Source organism: Argiope bruennichi, chromosome 6 (genome assembly GCF_947563725.1).
Source record: "Argiope bruennichi chromosome 6, qqArgBrue1.1, whole genome shotgun sequence".
NCBI lineage: Eukaryota > Metazoa > Arthropoda > Arachnida > Araneae > Araneidae > Argiope > Argiope bruennichi.
Window position 1 is genome coordinate 109,148,264 of NC_079156.1, and position 23,116 is coordinate 109,171,379.

At 30.9% G+C, this 23,116-nt stretch overlaps 1 protein-coding gene across 1 annotated transcript; it reads right to left on the reverse strand.

Moving 5' to 3' along the window:
* Nucleotides 1-8,035: 8,035 nt before the first annotated feature.
* On the reverse strand, nt 8,036-8,851 carry LOC129971890 (TD and POZ domain-containing protein 3-like). The gene has a single exon (XM_056085867.1). The coding sequence runs from the start codon at nt 8,849-8,851 to the stop codon at nt 8,036-8,038; it is 816 nt and encodes a 271-aa protein (XP_055941842.1).
* Nucleotides 8,852-23,116: the final 14,265 nt, after the last annotated feature.

Consider the following 23,116-nt stretch of genomic DNA (forward strand, 5'->3'; position numbering starts at 1 on the left):
AAAGAAATGTATAAACTATTTATATATTTATAAATCTTAATATTAAGCTAATAACAAATATCAAGATTAATAATTAGATTGTTAATAACTATATGAATCTAAATATCTTAACAAATATAGCACATTTGCAGATAGACATCTAATGGTAATAATTTGAATACGAAATTAATAAATAAATATCTCATTATTTTATTTTGCATGAATATTCAATAAGAATTACAATGATTTCTATTCCGTTTAATGTCGTCTAAATATCTTAATAAATATAGTATATTTGCATATAAATATTTTATGGTAATGATTTTAACGTGAAAATTTAATTAAAAAATTGGCCGATCATTTCCCCTAAAATAAAAGCTTAATTTTCAAGTCTTATTTTAATAATACTTCACAAAAAAATTGCTACCTGTGCTAATTCTTTATTTACAAGATCTGAAATACGAAAAATAGCTCTATTGTCATCAATCTCAATTATTTTATAATTGTATTTCTTTGGAAGATTTAATTTCTCCATTTTGAAAAATGGCAGGCAAAAAAATACGTAGAAACCAAACAATGCAACAGGGTTGCAGCAGCTACAGCATAGAAAGTCTGTGGGAAAGAAATCGACCAATCAGAGCACGTCGGTATCCTTTGCCATAGAGTTAGTCTGTACAATTTGCGAACTCGCGCTAATTATGCGATCCTTACAAAACACTATTTATTTGTTTAACTGAGGTTGGTTACTTGTTTCACTGAGGCAGCAAAATCAGGTGGTTTTCCGATTGCATAAATATTGTATATTCCCATTGCTTCTAATTTACTAAACATTTTCTTCAATCATTTCACACTCATTGTCTTCCAAGCTATGATATTTTTTCAAAATGGTGATTGATATAGCTGCCATTTCTAAATAACAAAGCACGTTTCTGTCTTCCAAACAGTCATGCCTGCGATTAAAAAAGTATTCCTATTACTTTTATAGCTGAAATGTTTTTGTTTTTTTAAAATTGAAATGATAACATTTTAGACATAATTAAGAGCGAAAATTTTATTAATCTATAATACAATCTATTGAGAAACTTTACTTTTTGTTTTTACTACATAATTTGCCCCCCCCCCTCTCTGTAAAATTTCACATATTAAGTGTCATCAACATACTCCGAATAATTTTTCTTCAAGATTCTTTCAAACACTTATATTTTCAGAATAACCATCTTATTTATAAAAAGCTTTTAATGAGAACTACAACTTGGCTCAATAAATTTAAGAGAAACACTCTCTGAAGTGAAATTTCGAAAAATTTCATCTCCAGTTTGTTCAATCGGAAAAATTTTCGGATTAGATATAAACACTCTGCTTCAGTTTATATATAAGGATAATTCTACAAAATTGAGAAGACGTGGCTCAGTTTATTTGGCAATGGCAATACAAGCCATAACATTATGAGAGGAATTTACCTAAATTAATGGTCATTAAAATTTTCAATTAAATATTTTGTGTAATTTGTTCTTCCACTTCAAAATATTTTTTAAATTTTGATAGACATATAACTCATACTATTTTAGAAACTTTACACCGTTCTATTCGCTGTGCTTGCTTTTTTCTACTTTTCTTTTTATATCCTTACATCACAATAAAGAGCAGTAGTGTTTAGAAATAAGCGTATTCTTTAGTACTTCTTGCATCTGAAAATTGTAGTTACAGCAAAAATTCCAAAACTTTTATTTGAAAAATGCCTTAGACTGAAGGTATTAAGGAAAAGTAAACCGTTATCTTCGCATATCCTTTATCAACAAGGGCGTGTGTGTGTGGGGGGGGGGCAAGATGAAGTATTATTAGTTACAATGAAAACGATGTGATTTTATCTTTAACAATGAAATATGTTGTTGAAGAATATGTTTAAAATGTATTTTAAAAATGAACTAAAACTAGAGAAAATTATCGTGCTGTAATATTTCTAAATTTTATTTATCACTGAAAAACCTTAAAATTTAGGTTGAATTTCAATTAATTATTTTTCTAATCAAATTTTTTAAAAATTGTCTTTTTTTGTAGAGATCCACCAGTTACACATTTCCCGGTTCAGTTGAATCGTTTTTCGCTGAGCACAAGGGAAAAACATTGTCATTGCTTTTTTATACAGCCTGAGTAAAAACTTTAAGGCCAGTAAAAAATTTTGAGAAAATGTAAAATGAAATAAAAGGGATTCAAATAATATTAATTATTAAAGTTCATTGATAAGAAATAAATGCCATAAACATAATTATGAGAAACATGTGGTTATTTAAAAAGTTAGTATTTCTGCCTGAGTAAAAACTTTAAGGCCACCAGTCATTTTTTAAAAATAAATATAACATAATCGTGTAATTACCATTGCAACTACTAGCTTGTGACAACGCTGCAATTTTCATATTTGTCATACGTTTCTTCGAAGTATTGGTGATCTTTGTGAAGATGGCGAAGGGTAGGAAGTTAACTGATCGTGAAAGAGGACAGATCGAAGCTTTGTCTTCAACAGGAATGAGTAGTCGTGCTATTGCGATAAAGATAGGAAGGTCAAAGACTGTAGTCAACAAATTTTTTAAATTGAAAGACAATTATGGTAAAAAGAATACTGGGGGAAGACCTAAAGCTTTGTCCCCGAATGATGAAAGAAGAGTTTGCCAACTTGCATCTACTGGAAAGTACTCAACCAGGAAACTAATTACGACGACAGGTTTAAAAGTTTGTCAAAAAACGATTTATAACACAATTAGAAGGTCTGAAAGGTTCACTTATACAGCAAAATTAACTAAGCCTCAGTTACTGCAGAGACACAAAATAGAGCGTTTGAACTTTGGCCAGAAAGTCATGACCTGGGACAACCAATGAATAGAAATTATTTTTTCTGAAGAAAAAAAAAATGGAATTTGGATGGACCAGATGGCTGGAATTTCTACTGGCATGATATAAGAAATGAAAAAGAAATATTCTCCAAGCGCCAATTAGGTGGAGGGTCTGTCATGACTTGGGGTTGTTTTGCTTACAATGGTGTGGGCTCAATTGCATTCGTTTCAGGTAGAATGAATTCACAAGGATACCAAAATGTACTAACAAATCATCTTTTGACAAATGCTGAATGTCTTGCTGGAGAAAATTGGAAATATCAGCAAGACAAATGCATCAATCCATTCGAGTAACAGCACAAAAAATTGGTTCCAAATCAACAATGTTGAAACTGTGAAATGGCAGCTAGATAACCTGACCTCAACCCAATCGAGAACCTTTAGGGTGACTTAGCAAGAAGAGTTTATGTAAATGGGAGACATTTTACATCAATAACAGAGCTGAAATCTACTATCGAAGATGAATGGTATAAAACCGACCCCACCCTTTGTCAAAAACTCGTTTCATCCATGAAAACAAGAATATTTGAAGTAATTCGAAGAAATGGCTCCTACACAACCTTCTAAGAATTTGTAATTTTTTTCTTATATGTTATTTTCCATGTTGGCCTTAAAGTTTTTACTCAGGCCCAAATATTCATCTGTGTGTTCTGTAATATTTTCTAATAATAAAATATTTGCAAATTAATTTTTCTACTTTTTTTTACTTTTATTTAAGCTCAATAATTATCAATCAAATGATATTTTAATTCCTCAGTTTATATGTTTCCATTTTCTCAAAAATTTTTACTGGCCTTAAAGTTTTTACTCAGGCTGTATGAATGTGGATATAGATTTTTTTTTTTTTGAAACTAAAAGCAGTTTTGTTATCTAGTGATAGAGAAAAATTAATTTTAAATTTCCCTTTATTAATGTCTGTTTTTAAATCGCTATTTCTTATCTTTGTAACTGATGTTTTTGCAGCTTACAGATTTGTTCTGGTGATGCATTTCACAAAGAGATCATATGAAATTTTTAGAAACGTATAAATTACACTGTGAATGAAGAGGTAATGTGATATTGATATTCAAGTTTCATAATAGGTAATATGTAAATAAAACAAATCATTACCCATTTGATATATGTTGATTTTTATTTGGTCATTATATTACTCCTGTGCTTTATAATTTTAAGCAAATGCATGTTAAATTCTTGTAAATTGCAGACTTATATAATTTTTTAGTACTTTAATTTGATAAACTAATAGGAATTCATATCTGTAGTCATAATTAAGTAACTTACTGAATTTAAATAATACATCTTATGAGTTGAAGACATATAACCACAACTTGATGATGTAAATCATCTTTATTTTTTTAGAAAATGAGTAAAAAACATTAACATAAATTTAGAGAAAATAATTTTTTTTAAGTGCTAACTGTAAAAACAACTTGATATCACAAATAACTACTCAGGGAAAGTATTTAGATCTTTCCCTCTCTTTGTTTTCAATTATTGAGTCTTTAATTTATTTCTAACTTAAATGAAGCTAACTAAATAAAATACAAAAGATAAGCAATAAAATTCATACCATAGTGGTTTAATAGACACAGTATGTTGAGTAAGCATATATTGTAATTTTCATTGTGTATGAAGGTATTTTATTCAAGAATGAGTTTTCTTATATTTATTCTGATTTTGTTGAGAGTATTTTGAGATTTATTATTTTTAATTAATTCAGAATGAATGTTTGATTGAGATTTATTATTTTTAATTAATTCAGAATGAATGTTTGATTGAGATTTATTATTTTTAATTAATTCAGAATGAATGTTTGATTGAGATTTATTATTTTTAATTAATTCAGAATGAATGTTTGATTGAGATTTATTATTTTTAATTAATTCAGAATGAATGTTTGATTGAGATTTATTATTTTTAATTAATTCAGAATGAATGTTTGATTGAGATTTATTATTTTTAATTAATTCAGAATGAATGTTTGATTGAAATTTATTATTTTTAATTAATTCAGAATGAATGTTTGATTGAGATTTACTTTACTATATTCCAGTATAGTGTAATGTATTATAAATTTCTAAAGTAGTTGAATAAAATTTTTGTTCTAGAGAAATAAAACAAACACATAAACAACACATAAATTTCAGTACATGAGCTATAAAATAGCAAATTTGATGAACCTTTTTAATGCATGAAATAAAACCATATTTCAATTCATGTTTTATTGGCAATTTTTTTTTTGTGACAAATTTATCATTTATATGAAAACTGAACAAATATTCAATGAATATTTGTTCAGTTTTTTTTTTTTATGTTCTACTAAAAATTCTTGAATGATTATTCAAAAAAATGTTTAAAGACATCTGTGCATTAGTATAGTGACAATTACATAAAAATTTAAATAGAATTTAATTACAATTACTGAATTGATTATTTTATTGAGTGAAAGAATTAATGCATATTTATTTTAATTTGAGCTTCAGTTAAATATAGAAATATTTTTATGCAAGTAATATGATAAATGAGTTTTTGTTATAGTTCATTTTATGGATTAGATAATGTAAACAAGGATATTTATATAAATACTACAGATGACAAGCAACTCTATGCATTATTTAGTTAAATGTTACCTACCATATTTTGACCCATGTTTTATAATTATACTAAATAATCTAGTGTGTTATAATTATTCAAATAATCTGTGCAGCTTCAGCTTTCAAGAATTGAGAACTTGGTGTCAGGTCAATGATAGAATATATGATTAATAGATATTTTAGATTAATATATGATTAATAGATATTTTTAATTTAAAGAACTTTAATAATAATGTTTTATAAAATATCTATTGCAAACAACTTTTTTCATTACCATTATGGAATATAGCATAAGAAATGAAATACTTTTTGAATTTAATTTACAAATGAATCGTAATTTTTTATGGGGAAAAAATTTGTTTGATTTCAATAGCAATTTAATTTCTCTATTGTTTACTGTATATAATTATTAAAAAATATAGCATCGCAGCTTTATTAGAAACAAAGCATTTTGCGAAAGCATATAACATATTTCATCATTTCATAAACTCAATTTGTGTTAATTGACTTTTTCAGGCTGAATAAACTTATATAATAAAATATATTAACCCTTTAAAGGGCCATTTTTTATAGTCATATTATGTTAAAATATTTTTAGGCTTGAAATTAGAACAAGAAAAGGGATCCATTTAGCTTATTAGATAAATTTAATTTGATTAATTAATTAATTGGGTTAATTAATAATTAAGTAACAAACCAAGACACATTATTTTGTGTGAGATAAAGAACCGAAGCATCTAAGTTTCTGTCTTTCTAAAAAAATTTGTCAGAACTTATGCCAACCTACATAATTTCAAACAAATATTGATAAATTTGGTGGGAAGCATACTTCCCACGGCCCTAGAAAGGGTTAAAAGAATACATTGAAAATAGATAGTTCCCTTTTTTATTAGTAATTATACAAAAATATGTTATTTTCTCTGATAAGAAATATATTTCTACTATAGTGAGTGTGTTGTGATTTCCTAATGAACTGCCCGGTTTAAAATATATTTTTAATCTACACAAACACAGCTACACTAAAAAATTTGCAAACACACATAGACAATTAAGTTAAAGTAAACAGTATGGTGGAGGGATTCCACCGTTTCCAACCGAAAGTATTCGGCGTTAGCGCAAGGGTTGCGCATAGGAAAAAGTCAACCTCAGGATGCAGGTCTCCCGTTCAACTGCTTGCTTGTCTGTAAACGTCATAAGGGGCTTCTGTAAAACGCCACAAGGAGGCGCTCTATGCTCAAGGGGGAAAAGAGGTGCTACACTACAATTTTATATTATTATTAATAAAGTCGTTATAATTTTCGCTCCCCCCCCCAAGAAATTACTCTTGCCTTATTTCAGTCAAATGAACATTTGACTGTTCATTGAATCAGTCTTTTTTACTTTGTTGAAACTTTTCTTCTTAGATTAGTAGCCTTTTGTAAATAAAAAAAAATCCATCTGTCTTTCCACTTCTAGGGTCTGATATAAAAAATCCAGTACCCAATTTTTAATGGCAGTTCTAGCAACTGATATACATTTTTCTGCATCTTGATGCTTTTAGGGCAATTCGATTGGATTAAAAGAAGAATTTCCAATTAAGTGGTTTAAATAAGAGCAATTTATGAAGTTATTCATGGAAAGAAAGAAAATATATTGAATATAAATAAAGTTATGAAAATATGCAATAACCAATTCTTAAAACACACATTACTTTGGCATTGCCTATACTTATTTACATAATATACTTCACATACATTTCATTAGTAATATTTAAAATGTTTCATGAAGAGATTTTTCATTATAGTTCATGAGCCTGTTATACGTGTCCTTTTAACTTTATAAAATAATTCTTTTCTTACACATTTTACATAAATAAGATTTAATTCGTAGTGTTCTCGTTGAAACACATTTCTTTCTCACTAATAGATGGCAGCATGATCGCGACTGATGTTCTTTAATGCAGGAAAGCTTAACTTGAATTGCATTTTCTAATTTTCGCGATAACGAATTTTCAAGCAACATTTAAATTATCAATTAATTATCAAATTATTTTACAATTTTTTCTTTTCCTAACGAAATTTGAATATTTTGGTTAGCAACATTTATACATTTAATTCTAATATGAAATCAACAATTTTTTTTAAAAAAAATCCTTTATTATTTCGTAAAGCTTGTACAGTGGATTAGCATTAATTATTTCATCATTAAGTAAAAAAATTACTAAATAAAAAGTATTAAAAACAAGTAAACAAAAGGTAATACAAATACTAAGATCCTGTTCAGATTAAAAGTTACTAAAATTTTAAAAATAAGTAAATTTGCTTTTATATAAAATTATTAAATATTTTATAAATGAACAAAGTACAAAAGGATAAAGTTTTGTATTAACATCCAAATCGTAATAAGAATGAATTATAATCTTTTTAATTAAATGTATTATTTTTTAGGAAAGTATTGCTTACAATGATACGTGTCATACATAATTTTATAATATATGCTAAATAACCATATTGAAATTTATACACATGAAAATACCCAATCGAGCACAATCCCAAGAGCGAAAAATTAAGACACAAATAACTTACAAAAACATTTTTAGCCAGGAAAGACCTTCAAAAACATGATATCCGCAGCCAATTTAGGATTAGTGTCCATGAAATGTTTCCATTCTGGCGAACCAAACACTTCTTTGTCGTGTTTCAGTATATGCTCCTGCACAGTACTTTTCAGATCACTATCATGATGACGGTCAGCCAAGATTAAAGTTTCACACGCATCGGTGGGGCATAAACTTTCTTTCAAAAATGCAGAACATCTGCTCCTTAGAGATATAATGTCATATTTATCTGCAGCCGCGTACAACTTGCATGCATTTTCAAAATGCATATCTTCCAAGGTACCAGTGTATATGTACAGGAGCATCCGGTGGATGGTGTCGTCCTCCAAATCGGTTATGTCGACGTATCCACAATTCTTCTCCTTCATGTCATTGCTAAACATTCTCCTGAACACAGGAGATCTAACACTCAATATATTTTTGTGGACTGGGAAGATTTGTGTTGGGGTGCGAAGCTCTGTATCACTGCGGATACCATCTCTATACATGAATTTCAAGGCATCTATCAAAACTGAAGTGTTTTGAGATTTCTCCCTTTCGGCAACTAGTGTCGTTGATTTAGGTAAAATGACACCGGAACCACAATGTTCACGTACAACAGTTCCATTCGAAGAGACAAATTCACAATCAAGCAATAATACATCACTTTCATGGTCTTGCAATGCCAGAGTTTTGCTTCCCCTTAGCGTTTTATTGAAAAACAGCACCTGTTTTCCCCCTTTTTTAAGATTATCAGTGAAATACTCTTGAGCTCCAGAATCCTCCTTTTCTCCTTTCGAATTTATAACAGCCATTTTAAAAGAAAAATATTTTATGGTATTATGAAATGAAATAATATCTATATCCAGTTTTCTTGAGAAACTAGACATTGCATTCAAAACGAGATCGAATTCGATTAAATCATCTTTAAATTTATTTCTTACACCAGATTTTAGAGCGTTGACTTCGTAGATTTTCCAAACAAAAGATCTCCGATTTATTTTGTAAACGGTTCGAGCAGATATTAATTTTGGCTTGACAGGTGTCCCTTCCTTACTCCAAATCGTACACTGCACCATCAGAGTATCATTAGTAAGAAATTCGTCTTTTCCACTCACAAAAATCTTTTCCCGTGACGCATGTATAAAGTGAGCGAAGGCATTCCTTTTCTTGAAATTCCAATTAAATACAGTTTCTTTTGTCAAGAATGAGCCATTTTTATCGAGGAATGAAAGCTGGAAATTCACCTTAATGACATTCGGTCCAGTGCAGTCTTCTTCTCTACGAAGATAAAAACTGACACAATTTTTATCTGTGTATCCCATGGCATACAACCACAAAGACCATTTCGTGTCTTCTAGTACATCTGCGATGAAAACTGGGCTAGCAATTCGTTCTCCCGTACTTAACCAGCAGTGACTTATATTTTCGATTTCCCACACAAAAGTGCATCCATCCATTTTGCTCGCCATCAAATTTGGTTGCCATTTGGATTATTTTCTTTAAAAGCCATTAATAATAATAGACTCACAAAAAGAAAAGTTTCCGGAAAGATAACTATTACCCTACCTGGCTGTCATTCCCTTTCTTTCATGCATTCTAAGTTCCGAAGACCCGCATAGGAAGGGGTATTTTTTTCATATAAACTCCACGTACTTATTAATCTTTGGAGATTAGTGATTGGATATTTATGAAGCAAACGCCTAATGTCAAAGATAGTCTCAAATTCTTTTTTTTTTTAGGTGGAATCAGCTGATTTCATACTTCATTGATAAATTGATTCCAAAGTTTATATTTCAGCTCTTCATTGTTTTACGAAATAGTCTGTCACTATCTGGTAGAATGATAATGACTAATGTGTTAATTACGTGGCAACGATTCCGAGTTAACAAATGCAACTAAAAGAAACGAAATAAATACTGTTCTAAATTTCTCAGTTCTAAACCCATGCTTTTATAAACTATTTAAAGGCTACAAGAATGAAATCAAGTAATATAATTTTTTTTAAATTTAATTCCTACTTATTTTCTTATATTATATCTTATATTATTTATGATCGGGTGTCGCGTCAGTAATCTCAGAGTTTAGCGATAAACTTGGCGACCATTTGGAGAAGGATTTGGCGACCAAATAGAAATTACTGGACAAATTTAATTAATTAATATTTGAAAAAAAAACTATTAACATCAAGTGTCATCCACTACAAGTTTAAAAAAAATATATTTGAACTTGAGTAGATGAATAAAAAGTATTTTATAACGATTGAAAATTTGAACAAGATATATATATATATATATATATATATATATATATATATATATATATATATAAGTAAGTATTATTTTATGTGAAGCAAGATGCAGTTTTGAAGACAGTAAAGATACTTTTTACATTTTTAAATTCGTTTTAATCCATCTGGAAAGCATAATTATTTAGAAGCAGGGACGTGGACGCATGTCCGCCACAGTGCAGCACAAAAACAGAAGTGGAAAAAGGGGCAAAATAAATTATCCCTCGTCTTATATAACCTTAGATTTTGATAGGGAAAATATTTCACCACAGTGCTAATATATTATTAAGAATCTGATAGGTATTTCTGTCGCATGTCAATCACATGTAAACACAGGGATCTTTTAAAAAGAATGTGCTTACTGGAAAGTTTTCTTTCCCTTCGCGCTGAGCGTGTGAAAGTGTCGGCGTTTAGCCGATTCAGCAATTATTTTATAAAACTTCTCTTGAATTAATTAAGTAGAGAAAGTGGAATTAGATCACGAAATAAGGGAAAATTTTTAGAATGAAGTTACTATGGGCAAAATTAAGATAAAATCTTGGAAATTAATTAAATTGAAATTAAAGTTTTAAAATATCATCATATATATATATATATATATATATAGAAAGAGTGTGAACTAATAGTAGGAACCGAAAAATAATTATTGCAAATATTCTTGAAAAAACATTGAAAAATAATATAAAAATGAAAAATTAAAACTGTGAATATTTTAAATGAAATACTGATTGATTATACAAAGAATGAAAAAAAAAAACATTCTTAAGAAAGTAATGAATTGTAAATCAGAAATAGAAAAGTAATAATTACGAATATTCGTCATAAACAATTGAATTCTAAATTAAAAATAAATCCTATGAACATCCATAATAAACCATTGAACGATTAAGCAAAAGAGTATAATTGCGAACATCCTTACTAAACTATTGAGTAGTTCGACAAAAATAAAAATTATAATTATGAATATTCTTGATAAATTATTGAATGATCTGTTGCTGTTGTGCAGGTTGGGGTTCGAACTCGCAACGTTAGGGTTCATAGCCGAGTAACAAAGCCACTAGACAAAAGTGTACACTCTTCTCCGGAAGTTGTTAGCTGGCTTATAATGTTACCACCACAATAGTCCCCCACCAGTGAGTCGGTAGAGTTTATCGCGCCAGGCGTTATGACGAGCGACGAACGTGATTATCGCGCCAGGCGTTATGACGAGTGACGAACGTTGTTATCGCGCCAAGTGTTATGGCGGTGACGGCGAGCGTGTGTGAGTGGTTGCTGCCGGTGGATGGAGCCACGACAGCTGAATGAAGGATGCGGTTGTTCAGAACCAGGGTCACCAATAGGGTTCATAGCCGAGTAACAAAGCCACTAGACAAAAGTGTACACTCTTCTCCGGAAGTTGTTAGCTGGCTTATAATGTTACCACCACAATAGTCCCCCACCAGTGAGTCGGTAGAGTTTATCGCGCCAGGCGTTATGACGAGCGACGAACGTGATTATCGCGCCAGGCGTTATGACGAGCGACGAACGTTGTTATCGCGCCAAGTGTTATGGCGGTGACGGCGAGCGTGTGTGAGTGGTTGCTGCCGGTGGATGGAGCCACGACAGCTGAATGAAGGATGCGGTTGTTCAGAACCAGGGTCACCAATAGGGTTCATAGCCGAGTAACAAAGCCACTAGACAAAAGTGTACACTCTTCTCCGGAAGTTGTTAGCTGGCTTATAATGTTACCACCACACTGTTATTGACCTCCCGATTAAGAAATGTGCCGGTGTTAGCATTTCTAAGTCATCAACATCAGTTGAAAGTGGCGTGATAGGACAAGAATTTAGAATCGCTTCGATTTGGGAAGTCATCTTTAGCAGTTCTTCATAAGAAAATTTTGAGTTTCCTGCTATGCGTTTGAATTGGTATTTAAAGGCTTTGATATTTGCCTCTCACAGTGATCCCTAATTTGTACTTTTGGGAAGAATAAAGAACCTTCCAATATCTTCTGCAAAAAGGGCATATAAGGACTCATTTTTGTCGAACCAATTTATATAAAGATCTTAATGCTCTGTTAATACCTACCATGTTAGAATCATAATCAGAAAAATCTTATGTCATTTACTCCTTGTAGAAAGAAATCTTTTTAATTAGCTATTAATGCTTTAAATATTACATTACCGATTATTTCAAGGTGTAAAGCCTTTGTCAGTAAACAAATAAATATACAAACATACACTTTAATTTCAGAACCCTTCCTTTGATATTATTGATTAAAAATGGACCACACAAATCTATTCCCGTTAAATTCAAGATTTTTATCTGGAGTTATTCTTTCCTTTGGCAATTCGCCCATTTTTTGAGAATACTCTTAATGATTATATTTAAAGCTAATAACACAGTTATTGTTTGCCAACAGATTCTAAAACCTTCCGCGCCTTTGCGCATGCGTTAGGATGAGTTTAATTCATCAAAATAGGGGTGACAGGAAAGAGGAGATGTTTACATTTAACAATAAAATGAATTCCGGAAATGAAGCACATCCTTCCATGTGTCACCCCTTAGCGAGGTAAAACCGCCGAAAAGGAGTCGCCTCAAAATACTGAAATGAACAGTATGAACAATTTTTATACGTACATTTATTTCTCCCACGAATACGCCAATATTTTTATCTGATCTGAAAAAGTAAATGCTGGGGTCCTAGATAAAAATATTTTTCAAGATAATACCTTACAATAATTTTAGTTAACTTATCCTTTGAGAGTATTATTATGAGATGCTTCTCTGAATCTGGTAAGTGCGAATTTTCCAATTTTCCGCCTACCCTCAATAATTTAGAAAGGAAGATAAACTCAGTATTTTCCATTTTTATTTGAAATTAGAGTGTTCAGCTTTCTTTTAAAATTATATTTTGTTGAATTAAGCACGGAAGCTAAAGTTTGTATTTATTTCTAGTTTCTTTCCAAGAATTTCGCTCACTTTCCTACTCAAAATATTTATATTTGATTCGGAATCAAAAATGCAAGTATATTTTATTAATGTACCTTCTTTATTCTGCAAGAAGATATTTCTGTTTGCCAATAAAACGCTTTTCTTTTTTCGATGAGACAAGCTATTGAATGCTGTAAAAAAGGATTTTTGTGCATCTGTGAGAGTTCCGATTCTTTATTTTTTTTATTTCTCACACATGATCGGATTGTTTAGATTATCTGCGACATATGGCTCTCGTTTCTCGTTTGTTTGTCTGAAACAGATTACTTTAGAATGTTTCAGACCGGAATTGTACACGTACTTAAAGTTATGCTCGGTTTACACTCGGTCAGTTATAAGACGGCAAGTAGGCAGCCAATCAGGAATTCTATTTTTGACTATAAATTGCCATTTTGGCCTCCTTGACGTTTTCTCTTTCTATACGCATCGTATTAAAATGATGGATATTTATACAAAGAAACATGGTAAAACAAAAAGAAGGTCAACATACCTAAAAAAAGAAAAGAAATGGCAGTTAAAATGAAAAAAGAACACAACCTTGCAAGAGAAAGTGCAAAAAATGTCGGAATTAATTTATGATAAGTGAAAAATTGTTTCATGCCCCCCACCGCCCAAATTCTACAAACGCATGTGCAGTTACAAAAAATACAATACAACGGCTTGTAGTTGTCTCTTTGGGACTATTACTTGACATCGACCGAACATCATTTTTCAGCCTTTCTACGCATGCGCTGTCTACTTGCCATCTTATAATTGACCGAGTGTAAACCCGACGTTACACTCGGGTTTTTTATGGTTTCTACCGAGACACAATTCACACAATTTATGTATCTTTACTAGATCAAAACTTTTTTGTGGAGTTAATTCTAGAAATTTTATACTTTGATATACCGGGTGTGATTTTTTTCTCAACGAATTAACAAATTAGACAATCAAATTATTTTCAATAATTTGTTTCTAGAAAAAAATTTTAGTTTTTGTCGAAAAATCAATTTTGTTTTGACTGCACAATTTCTGACTACTGATAAAAGCACGGTTTCTCTTTGTTCTAAAGTGTAATAAACTGTTCGAATGTAGGAACAGTTTTTGCTTTTAGGCTTAATTCAAAATTCTTTTGAAATTCTTTATCTGATTTCTTTAGCATAATATTAATTATTAAGAAAATATTGTAGTGAAAAATTGTAGCTTCTGTGGAGAAAGCTTATAAGCCAGTTAACAGCTACGAAACACGAGCAATTGCTTTTGTATTGTGGTCATGTTACTCGGCTGCGAACCACACTGACCCAGGTTCAATCCTCGACCATAATAATCTTCCACATTGGTACCTCGGACGGTGAACCTTCAACCTCCGTATAGCTGTTGTGGCGCCATCTACCCACAGCAAACCAGATTCACTTGACGCAATAGCAACCACTCACACACTCTCGCCAAATCAAAAGGGGCAAGGCGCATTAAAGTCAACAGCCAAAGCTTATAAGCCAGTTAACAGCTACGAAACACGGGCAATTGCTCGTGCAGCGTAGCTGTTAACTGGCTTATAAGCTTTCACCACAATATCAAACAAATTCTTTTGTTCGTATTTAAGTGCTCTTAAAGCTCGCAGGTTTCTCTGAATACAATCAATCATTACGCGGATTTCTCTAGGATTTTCATGTTCTATTTTCTTAAAATCTAATATTGACAGAACATAAATATCAATAATTAATCTTTTATTATCATATTGAAATTCCACGGCTTCATATAAAGAAATAAGACTATCAAATGAAGATTCAAATTCGATAACATCATTAGAAAGACTAGAATTCAAATAATATAGTTCCTGTGACAGTGCCAGTTGTTCATTCGATGTAATCAAATCATCGAATTGATTTTTAAAATTGGTAAACTGTTCATAGCTTTCCGAAAAAGTGGGAAGAATTAACGGTGGAATTTTAATTGGTATGTTAAAAAATTCAGTTTCATTTCTGGAAGTTGCAGTCACAGGAGAAGGTTTACAAATAGAATTTAATTCTGAACTCCAAATCATAGAGGGGGACATCACATTGTTCCAAATCTTTGTTCTAGAGCTGTTAATTCAGCTGCTGTTATATTCAATTCAAATGAATTTCATCTTAGATTTTCGACATTTTGCTGCAGCTGGTCGATTTTCTTTTCATCCGGATCAGTCTCGTGTCTTTTGACACTTTATCAAGAAAGTTTTCGATTCGTGTTATATCCTCTTTCAGGAAAGTTTTGGGTTTATTTAATTTAATTATATTGTCCATAGTTCGTGCTCATGATCGACTGGACCAGAAAATAGTCTGGCTTGAAATCCTGTGTCCATTTGGCAAATTAAATGACGGATCAATACTGTCTTCTAAATTTTTAATAACACAACACAATACAGAACATTAATCGATATGAAAAATCTTTTTGTTATTGTGGGTATCGAATTATAAGTTGCAATGTAATTACCGACGTCAGACGTTGTCGAAATCCTCTCGGCGTCTGCTGAGGTATAACATTTGTAATCATATGACCGGTTGGGAGCACGCATGCACCAACACCAAGGAATCAAAACTTTTCTCAAACTAAAATTTATAGATACATGATCTCTAAGACTAAACTAGACATTATATGATCTCTAAGTAGCTTATAATTATCAATGAATCAGAATTTTGGTAGAGATATATTTTATATAATTATTTTTAACGTTACCTTTATCAGTGTAAAAGCACCGACAATAAAAAACAACAACTGATTATTTCCTCGTCTTGTAATCTACAGTTTTACCGAAATGGTGATAAGATATAATTTGTGGAACAATCTTATCAAAGCTATGAAAAGAATAGAAAATAAAACAGGCAAAAGGAACAAAAATGAATTGTATTTTAACTATCAAAAGAGTCACGCGCATATGGATAGCGCATCACCTGCAGAGTAGCAATCAACTGTTGCTTATCGAAAGGAATTCCGCTTACTCTCCTCCCTTTCGGAGCTTGAATGCTTTGTTATTAGCAGAAAAGAATCAGAAGCGTTGATACATTTCTTCCAATATAGTGCTGATTGCAATTTTGAAAACATTTCAGTGCTAGCTCCGTTTTCATCTGTCAACTGTTGTCAGTAGTGTGTAAGAGATATACTCAAAATGGCTGCCAAAGATGAGAGCGAAAAAGGAAGAAACGGATGCACTTTCCAATGGAATATTGAGAATATAAGTCACTGCTGGTCATTGAAGAAAGGGGAAAAAATAAAAAGCCATTCATTCAACGCAGATGTACTGAAAGAAACGAAATGGTCGTTGTTATTTTATCCCATGGGAGCAGAAAATGAAAATTACATGGGTATCGGTCTTCGCAGAGAAAGAGATTGCACTGGACCAAGTTTTATTGAAGTAAGTCTTCAAATTGCACTACTCGGCAAGGATAACTCAGTTTTGAAAACATGTAATAAATTAAAATACAACTTCAAAAAAGGCGTCGCTTATGTAATTCGAGAATTCGAAGTAAGAGAAAAAGTGTTTTTCACTGAAAGAGAAATATATCTGCCTGAGGATATTTTAACGATTCAGTGCACCATATGGATTGCACACCAGGAATTTATTAAATCTCAACATTTATTAGCAACAACGATTTTCAAATTAAACAGATTACCTTTCATTTGGAAAATTAACGAATTCAGCTCTTATGTGTTTGGCGGGGAAAAGAAAATTGAAGATCAGTTCAGTGATTTAGAAACCATTTTCAATGAAACGGCCGAGAAAATGGGCTTAGATCTGAGTTTATTGGATGATAATATAATATATTATTCTCTTAAATTTTCGATTATAGATGCCGAGGGAAGAAAGGGAAATTCAGTGCTTTTAGATTGTTTAAAAGACGATCCAAACACTGAAGAATTGGCCTGTTTGGAGCATTTGGAAGAAACCGTGAAAGAAAACAAAAGCAGATATTTTCCAAATGATGTTTTGTCTCTTGAATTTGTTTTGACGTTTGTTCATCTGGATTATAGAAAAAGTGGTGCTGAGTTAGAGAAAGAGGCTGTTGTTAAAAGTAACGAACACAATATTTTAAAAGAGGAAACTAAAAACACTGGAGCTTTGGTTGATGACTTGAAAACCCTTTATAAAGAGGGGGTTTCCTGTGATACTGAACTTCGTACTGCAACGCAAACTTTCCCCGCTCATCAAGTCATACTGAGCGCTAGGTCCCCAGTGTTCAGGAGCTTGTTCAGCAGCGACATGAGGGAAAAGAACAGCGGGCACGTTGACATCACTGATTTCGAAAATGACACTATTCACCGAATGCTGCTGTACATGTACACGGACTCACTGGAAGATTTGCAGTTTGAAAGCGCATTCGAGTTATACAAGGCTGCAGATAAATATCAAATCTTATCCTTAAAGAGCAGATGTTCTTCTTTCTTAAAAGAAAGCTTGTGCCCATCGAATGCCTGTGAAATGCTAATTCTGGCTGACCTACACAGTGATGACGATCTGAAAGGTGTTGTGCAGGAGTATATACTTAGGCAGAATAAACAATTTTTTTGCTCTCAAGAATGGAAAGATTTTATGAAAGTTCATATTAAATTAGCTTCAGATGTCATGCACCAAAAGATGTGCCAAGATTAATGTGAAACCATTATGGCAGGCGTAAGTCAGTTTTGCTTTGAACATAAATGTGCGTTTCATAAATTTTATCCTCATTAAATTTAGCGTATGGTTTTAAAAAAGTGCGGATAATACATATTGCTGTATTGAAATATCCATTTTGCTTTTTATTATTACAGTGGCAATAATTTATAATGAGTATTATTCGATGCAATTTGTTTAAATGTGTAATAATTTTATATTTAGATTTAGAGGGTAATGATGCTAATTAATCCTAAAAAAAATAACAGAATAAATCTTATTCTTCAAAAATATATTACTTTTACGATTTTACTTGTCAATGTTGCGAAAATATAAATAAAATAACCAAAAAATTGTCAAATATTTTGAAATTCAATTATTTTTTTTTTAATTCACCAAGTTTATTCTAAGTAGTAGCAAGAACTCAGTAGTTCTTGATTATGGAAATATTTTTAATTATTTTCCTCATACACCAACATGCAAGCTAGATAAATTCCGGCAACTGAGAGCCGATAAATTTTTCTAAGCTACTACTTCTCAAAACTAATTAGTTATGTAAATTTATAAGACGTGAAGATGAACGGATTGATGAAAAAAGTGGTGGGAAGCTGATAAAAAAAATAAGAAAAAAATAAAAAAAAAGATGTGATTTTTCAAAAAAAAGAACTAATTAGTTATGTAAATTTATAAGACGTGCAAATGAACGAAATGATGAAAAAATGATGAGAAGCTGGTAAAAAAATAATAAAAGATTTTTAAAAAAATGTGATTTTTCAAAAAAAGAGCTAATTCATTATGTAAATATATAAGACGTGCAAATGAGAGAAATGATGAAAAAATGGTGAGAAGCTGATAAAAAAATAATAAAAGAATTTTAAAAAATATGATCTTTCAAAAAAAGAGCTAATTAGTTATGTAAATTTATAAGACGTGCAAATGAACGAAATGGTGAGAAGCTGATAAAAAAATAATAAAAGAATTTAAAAAAAGGTGATTTTTTAAAAAAAGAGCTAATTAGTTATGTAAATTTATAAGACGTGGAATTGGACAAAATGATGAAAAAAGTGGTGGGAAGCTGATAAAAAAATAATAAATACAATAAAAAATGAAGTGAATTTTCAAAAAAAAGCTAAGTAGTTATGTAAATTTATAAGACGTGCAAATGAACGAAATGATGAAAAAATGATGAGAAGCTGGTAAAAAAATAATAAAAGATTTTTAAAAAAATGTGATTTTTCAAAAAAAGAGCTAATTAATTATGTAAATATATAAGACGTGCAAATGAGAGAAATGATGAAAAAATGGTGAGAAGCTGATAAAAAAATAATAAAAGAATTTTAAAAAATATGATCTTTCAAAAAAAGAGCTAATTAGTTATGTAAATTTATAAGACGTGCAACTGAACGAAATGGTGAGAAGCTGATAAAAAAATAATAAAAGAATTTAGAAAAAGGTGATTTTTTAAAAAAAGAGCTAATTAGTTATGTAAATTTATAAGACGTGGAATTGGACAAAATGATGAAAAAAGTGGTGGGAAGCTGATAAAAAAATAATAAATACAATAAAAAATGAAGTGAATTTTCAAAAAAAAGCTAAGTAGTTATGTAAATTTATAAGACGTGCAAATGAACGAAATGATGAAAAAATGATGAGAAGCTGGTAAAAAAATAATAAAAGATTTTTAAAAAAATGTGATTTTTCAAAAAAAGAGCTAATTAATTATGTAAATATATAAGACGTGCAAATGAGAGAAATGATGAAAAAATGGTGAGAAGCTGATAAAAAAATAATAACAGAATTTTAAAAAATATGATCTTTCAAAAAAAGAGCTAATTAGTTATGTAAATTTATAAGACGTGCAACTGAACGAAATGGTGAGAAGCTGATAAAAAAATAATAAAAAAATTTAAAAAAAGGTGATTTTTTAAAAAAGAGCTAATTAGTTATGTAAATTTATAAGACGTGGAATTGGACAAAATGATGAAAAAAGTGGTGGGAAGCTGATAAAAAAATAATAAATACAATAAAAAATGAAGTGAATTTTCAAAAAAAAGCTAAGTAGTTATGTAAATTTATAAGACGTGCAAATGAACGAAATGATGAAAAAATGGCGAGAAGCTGATTAAAAAATAATAAAAGAATTTTTTTTTAAATGTGATTTCTCAAAAAAAGAGCTAATTAGTTATGTAAATTTATAAGACGTGCAAATGGAAAAAATGATGAAAAAAGTGGTAGGAAGCTGATAAAAAAATAGTAAATACAATAAAAAAAGAAGTGAATTTTCAAAAAAAAGCTAAGTAGTTATGTAAATTTATAAGACGTGCAAATGGACAAAATTATAAAAAAAAGTGGTGGGAAGCTGATAAAAAAATAATAAATACAATAAAAAAAGATGTGAATTGTCAAAAATTAAAGCTAAGTAGTTATGTAATTTTATAAGATGTGAAGATTGTAACCTGAAGTCGATTTTTACCCTAGGCGCAACCCTTGTGCTAACGCCGAATGCTTTCGGCTGGTAACTGTGGAATCCCTCCACCATACTGTTCGTTAATTTAATATTATATGTGTGTCTATAGTAGTAAGTGTTTGTAAATTTTGTAGTGTAGCTGTGTGTGTGTAGATTAAAAATAGTATATTTAAACCGGGCAGTTCATTAGAAAATGACAACACACTCACTATAGAGCTAAGTAGTTATGTAAATTTTTAAGACGTGCAGATAGACAAAATGATGGAGAAAATGGTGGGAAGCTGATGAACAATAAATACAATAAAAAATATGCGCATTGTAAAAAAAGTAGAGGATGTAGTATAACTTAAAAAATGATTTTATAATTATTTATCTTTAAAATGGATTCTATCAGTACTAGGCAAATTGTAAGGCAATTCACTCTGTTTTGCATACACTTTATTATTAAAGGAAGAAATCGCTTCAATGAAATTTTGCAATAGAATTTTAACTAAAATAGGTCATTACTATTTTTAACAAGGCAGTATACTGTGAAAGTATATTAGTAATGATGTATCATAATTCTATTTATATTAGTACTGCTATCATGTGAGGCAATATTAAAAAATGTGCGATCGTTGAATCCTTTTACTACTAATCCGGCCCAACAGGCGGTGCAAACTGTGTATTGGTACAGTGCAGGATATTGTAAAGTCTCGATCCAATAAAAGGTAGCGTTATGATCAAATTCTTTATTTACAGCTTAATTTACATTACAGTTCCTCATTTAGGTTAAATGAGTTCTAGGTTAAATGATTCTTATTTGACACAACAAGGATAGTTCCTCGAATACTTTCGGAGAAACTTCCAAAGGAAACAGCTCGCCGACTCTTAGCGTTCTCGCAAACAGGCGTAGCTCCAGGGATCCACCGAATCTTTTCGGGTGGAATTCTAGTCGGACACTCCGTTCTCTGCCTCAGTGTCCACGATTCTTCCTTCTCTTCCAATCTCCTCGCACTTTTATTCTGTCCCCACCCTCATTCACATCGGACCATTTCCCTGGTTATCCAATAGTCCTTCAGCAACAACTTCACTGGTCTACCGTCGACCGTGGGAATCCGTTGGGGAGCCACCCTCCACAATGTAAAAAATGCAGGTTTACATCTGTTTCAAATACAATGCAGGTGGGGTCCCTTATCTGGACTCGCACTAATTGCCCAGATGTCCTTACTTTAAAGGGGTTGACCACCTGGCACTTCTGGAAGCACTTACACTGCGGTAGGGCGTCGCCATTGCTGATACTGCTGTCTGGATGCTAATTATGGAGCGGGAAAATATGGGAAAATTTTCCCATATTTTCCCATGGAAAATATGGGAAAAGAAACGTCACCATGGTCAAGCAGGGAAGAAGCTGAATCATTACAATATAAAGCGAAGACATCCTTGATTTTAACTCGTTTATCCTGAACTTTTTGGTTGAAATAGAAATTGGCCCGCCAGTAAAGAATTTTTACGGCCGTTTCGGCTGAATCAATAGTAAAAGGGTTAAAGTATTAAAAATTTTAAATTTAAAAGAATGCCTCAGCGTAAACATTGGGGCAATATTTACATTTCTTCTTGCTCTGATTTTTAACGCAGAACAAATGGCATTAAAATGTAATGTTTCTTATTTGCTGTATTGCATATATTTGGTAGTTCTATTAAAGTAGTTGATTACTTTATTGCTGCTATTCTTCTGGGCTTTTGTTTTAAGGAAGTATCCAAAGAATTATTAAAAATTTAATATTATTTTTAAGAGAAGTTCGCTGATTTTATATATCATATTTCTTTTTGAACTCTAATTAAATTCTAATTAAATTGCTTTTAATTATTTTATGAGGCTATATACTTTTAAAAAATTTCTGTTACTATTTTAGGAAACGCATACCGATTGGCTGCTATGCTCTAATGATATTTTTTAACAAGAAGGTGGATTGAAATGAATTAATATTGAAATAGATGAATCGATAGATGAAGTAAGTATCCGAGCTACATCTGGGCTCTCTGTTTTCGAGCTCCAATAAAACGGCATTGTTAATTTTTTTCTGCAGAATAGAGATAAGCAGAATTTTTTTTTTTCATATCTGGGGAGACCGTGTGTTTTTACAAATTAAATGCAATGAAATTAACTTCCTACTGATAGATGGTAGGCATGGATCCTGTCATGAAATGTATAAATGTTAGAACTCTTTTTGAAAAACTACTTTAAAATAAAACTTCTATTCAGCTCAATATACAATACACTCTCGAGTATCCGTTTCGTACTTTGATTATTTTCACAATCGGAGGCATAATTTAAGCAGTAAGAGTAAGTGGTAAGAAATACGCCAGTCTACGTTATGACACAGGAGCAGAAGAGAGCAAACATTTTTCCTTCATTGGTTTTACCATGAGATTCTGATAGGAATTTCTTTGACATGTGTCGATTTAGGCAAGGGAATTTTAGGTATCGTTAAAAGAATGTTGTAAGCATTAAGGATTTTTATTCCTTCACTCGGAGAATGAGAAAATGCTGCGATGAGCAGTTTTATAGAGCACGTGTAGAATTAATTAAAAAAGTGGAAATTAGATCAGAAAATAAGAGAACATTCTAGAATGAAGTTAACATGGGTTGATTTAAAATAAAATTATGAAATTAATTAAGATTTAAATTGGATTAAGAGATATCATAACATACATATTATATATATAATCATAACTGTTGAAAGCAGAGCAGGAATGTC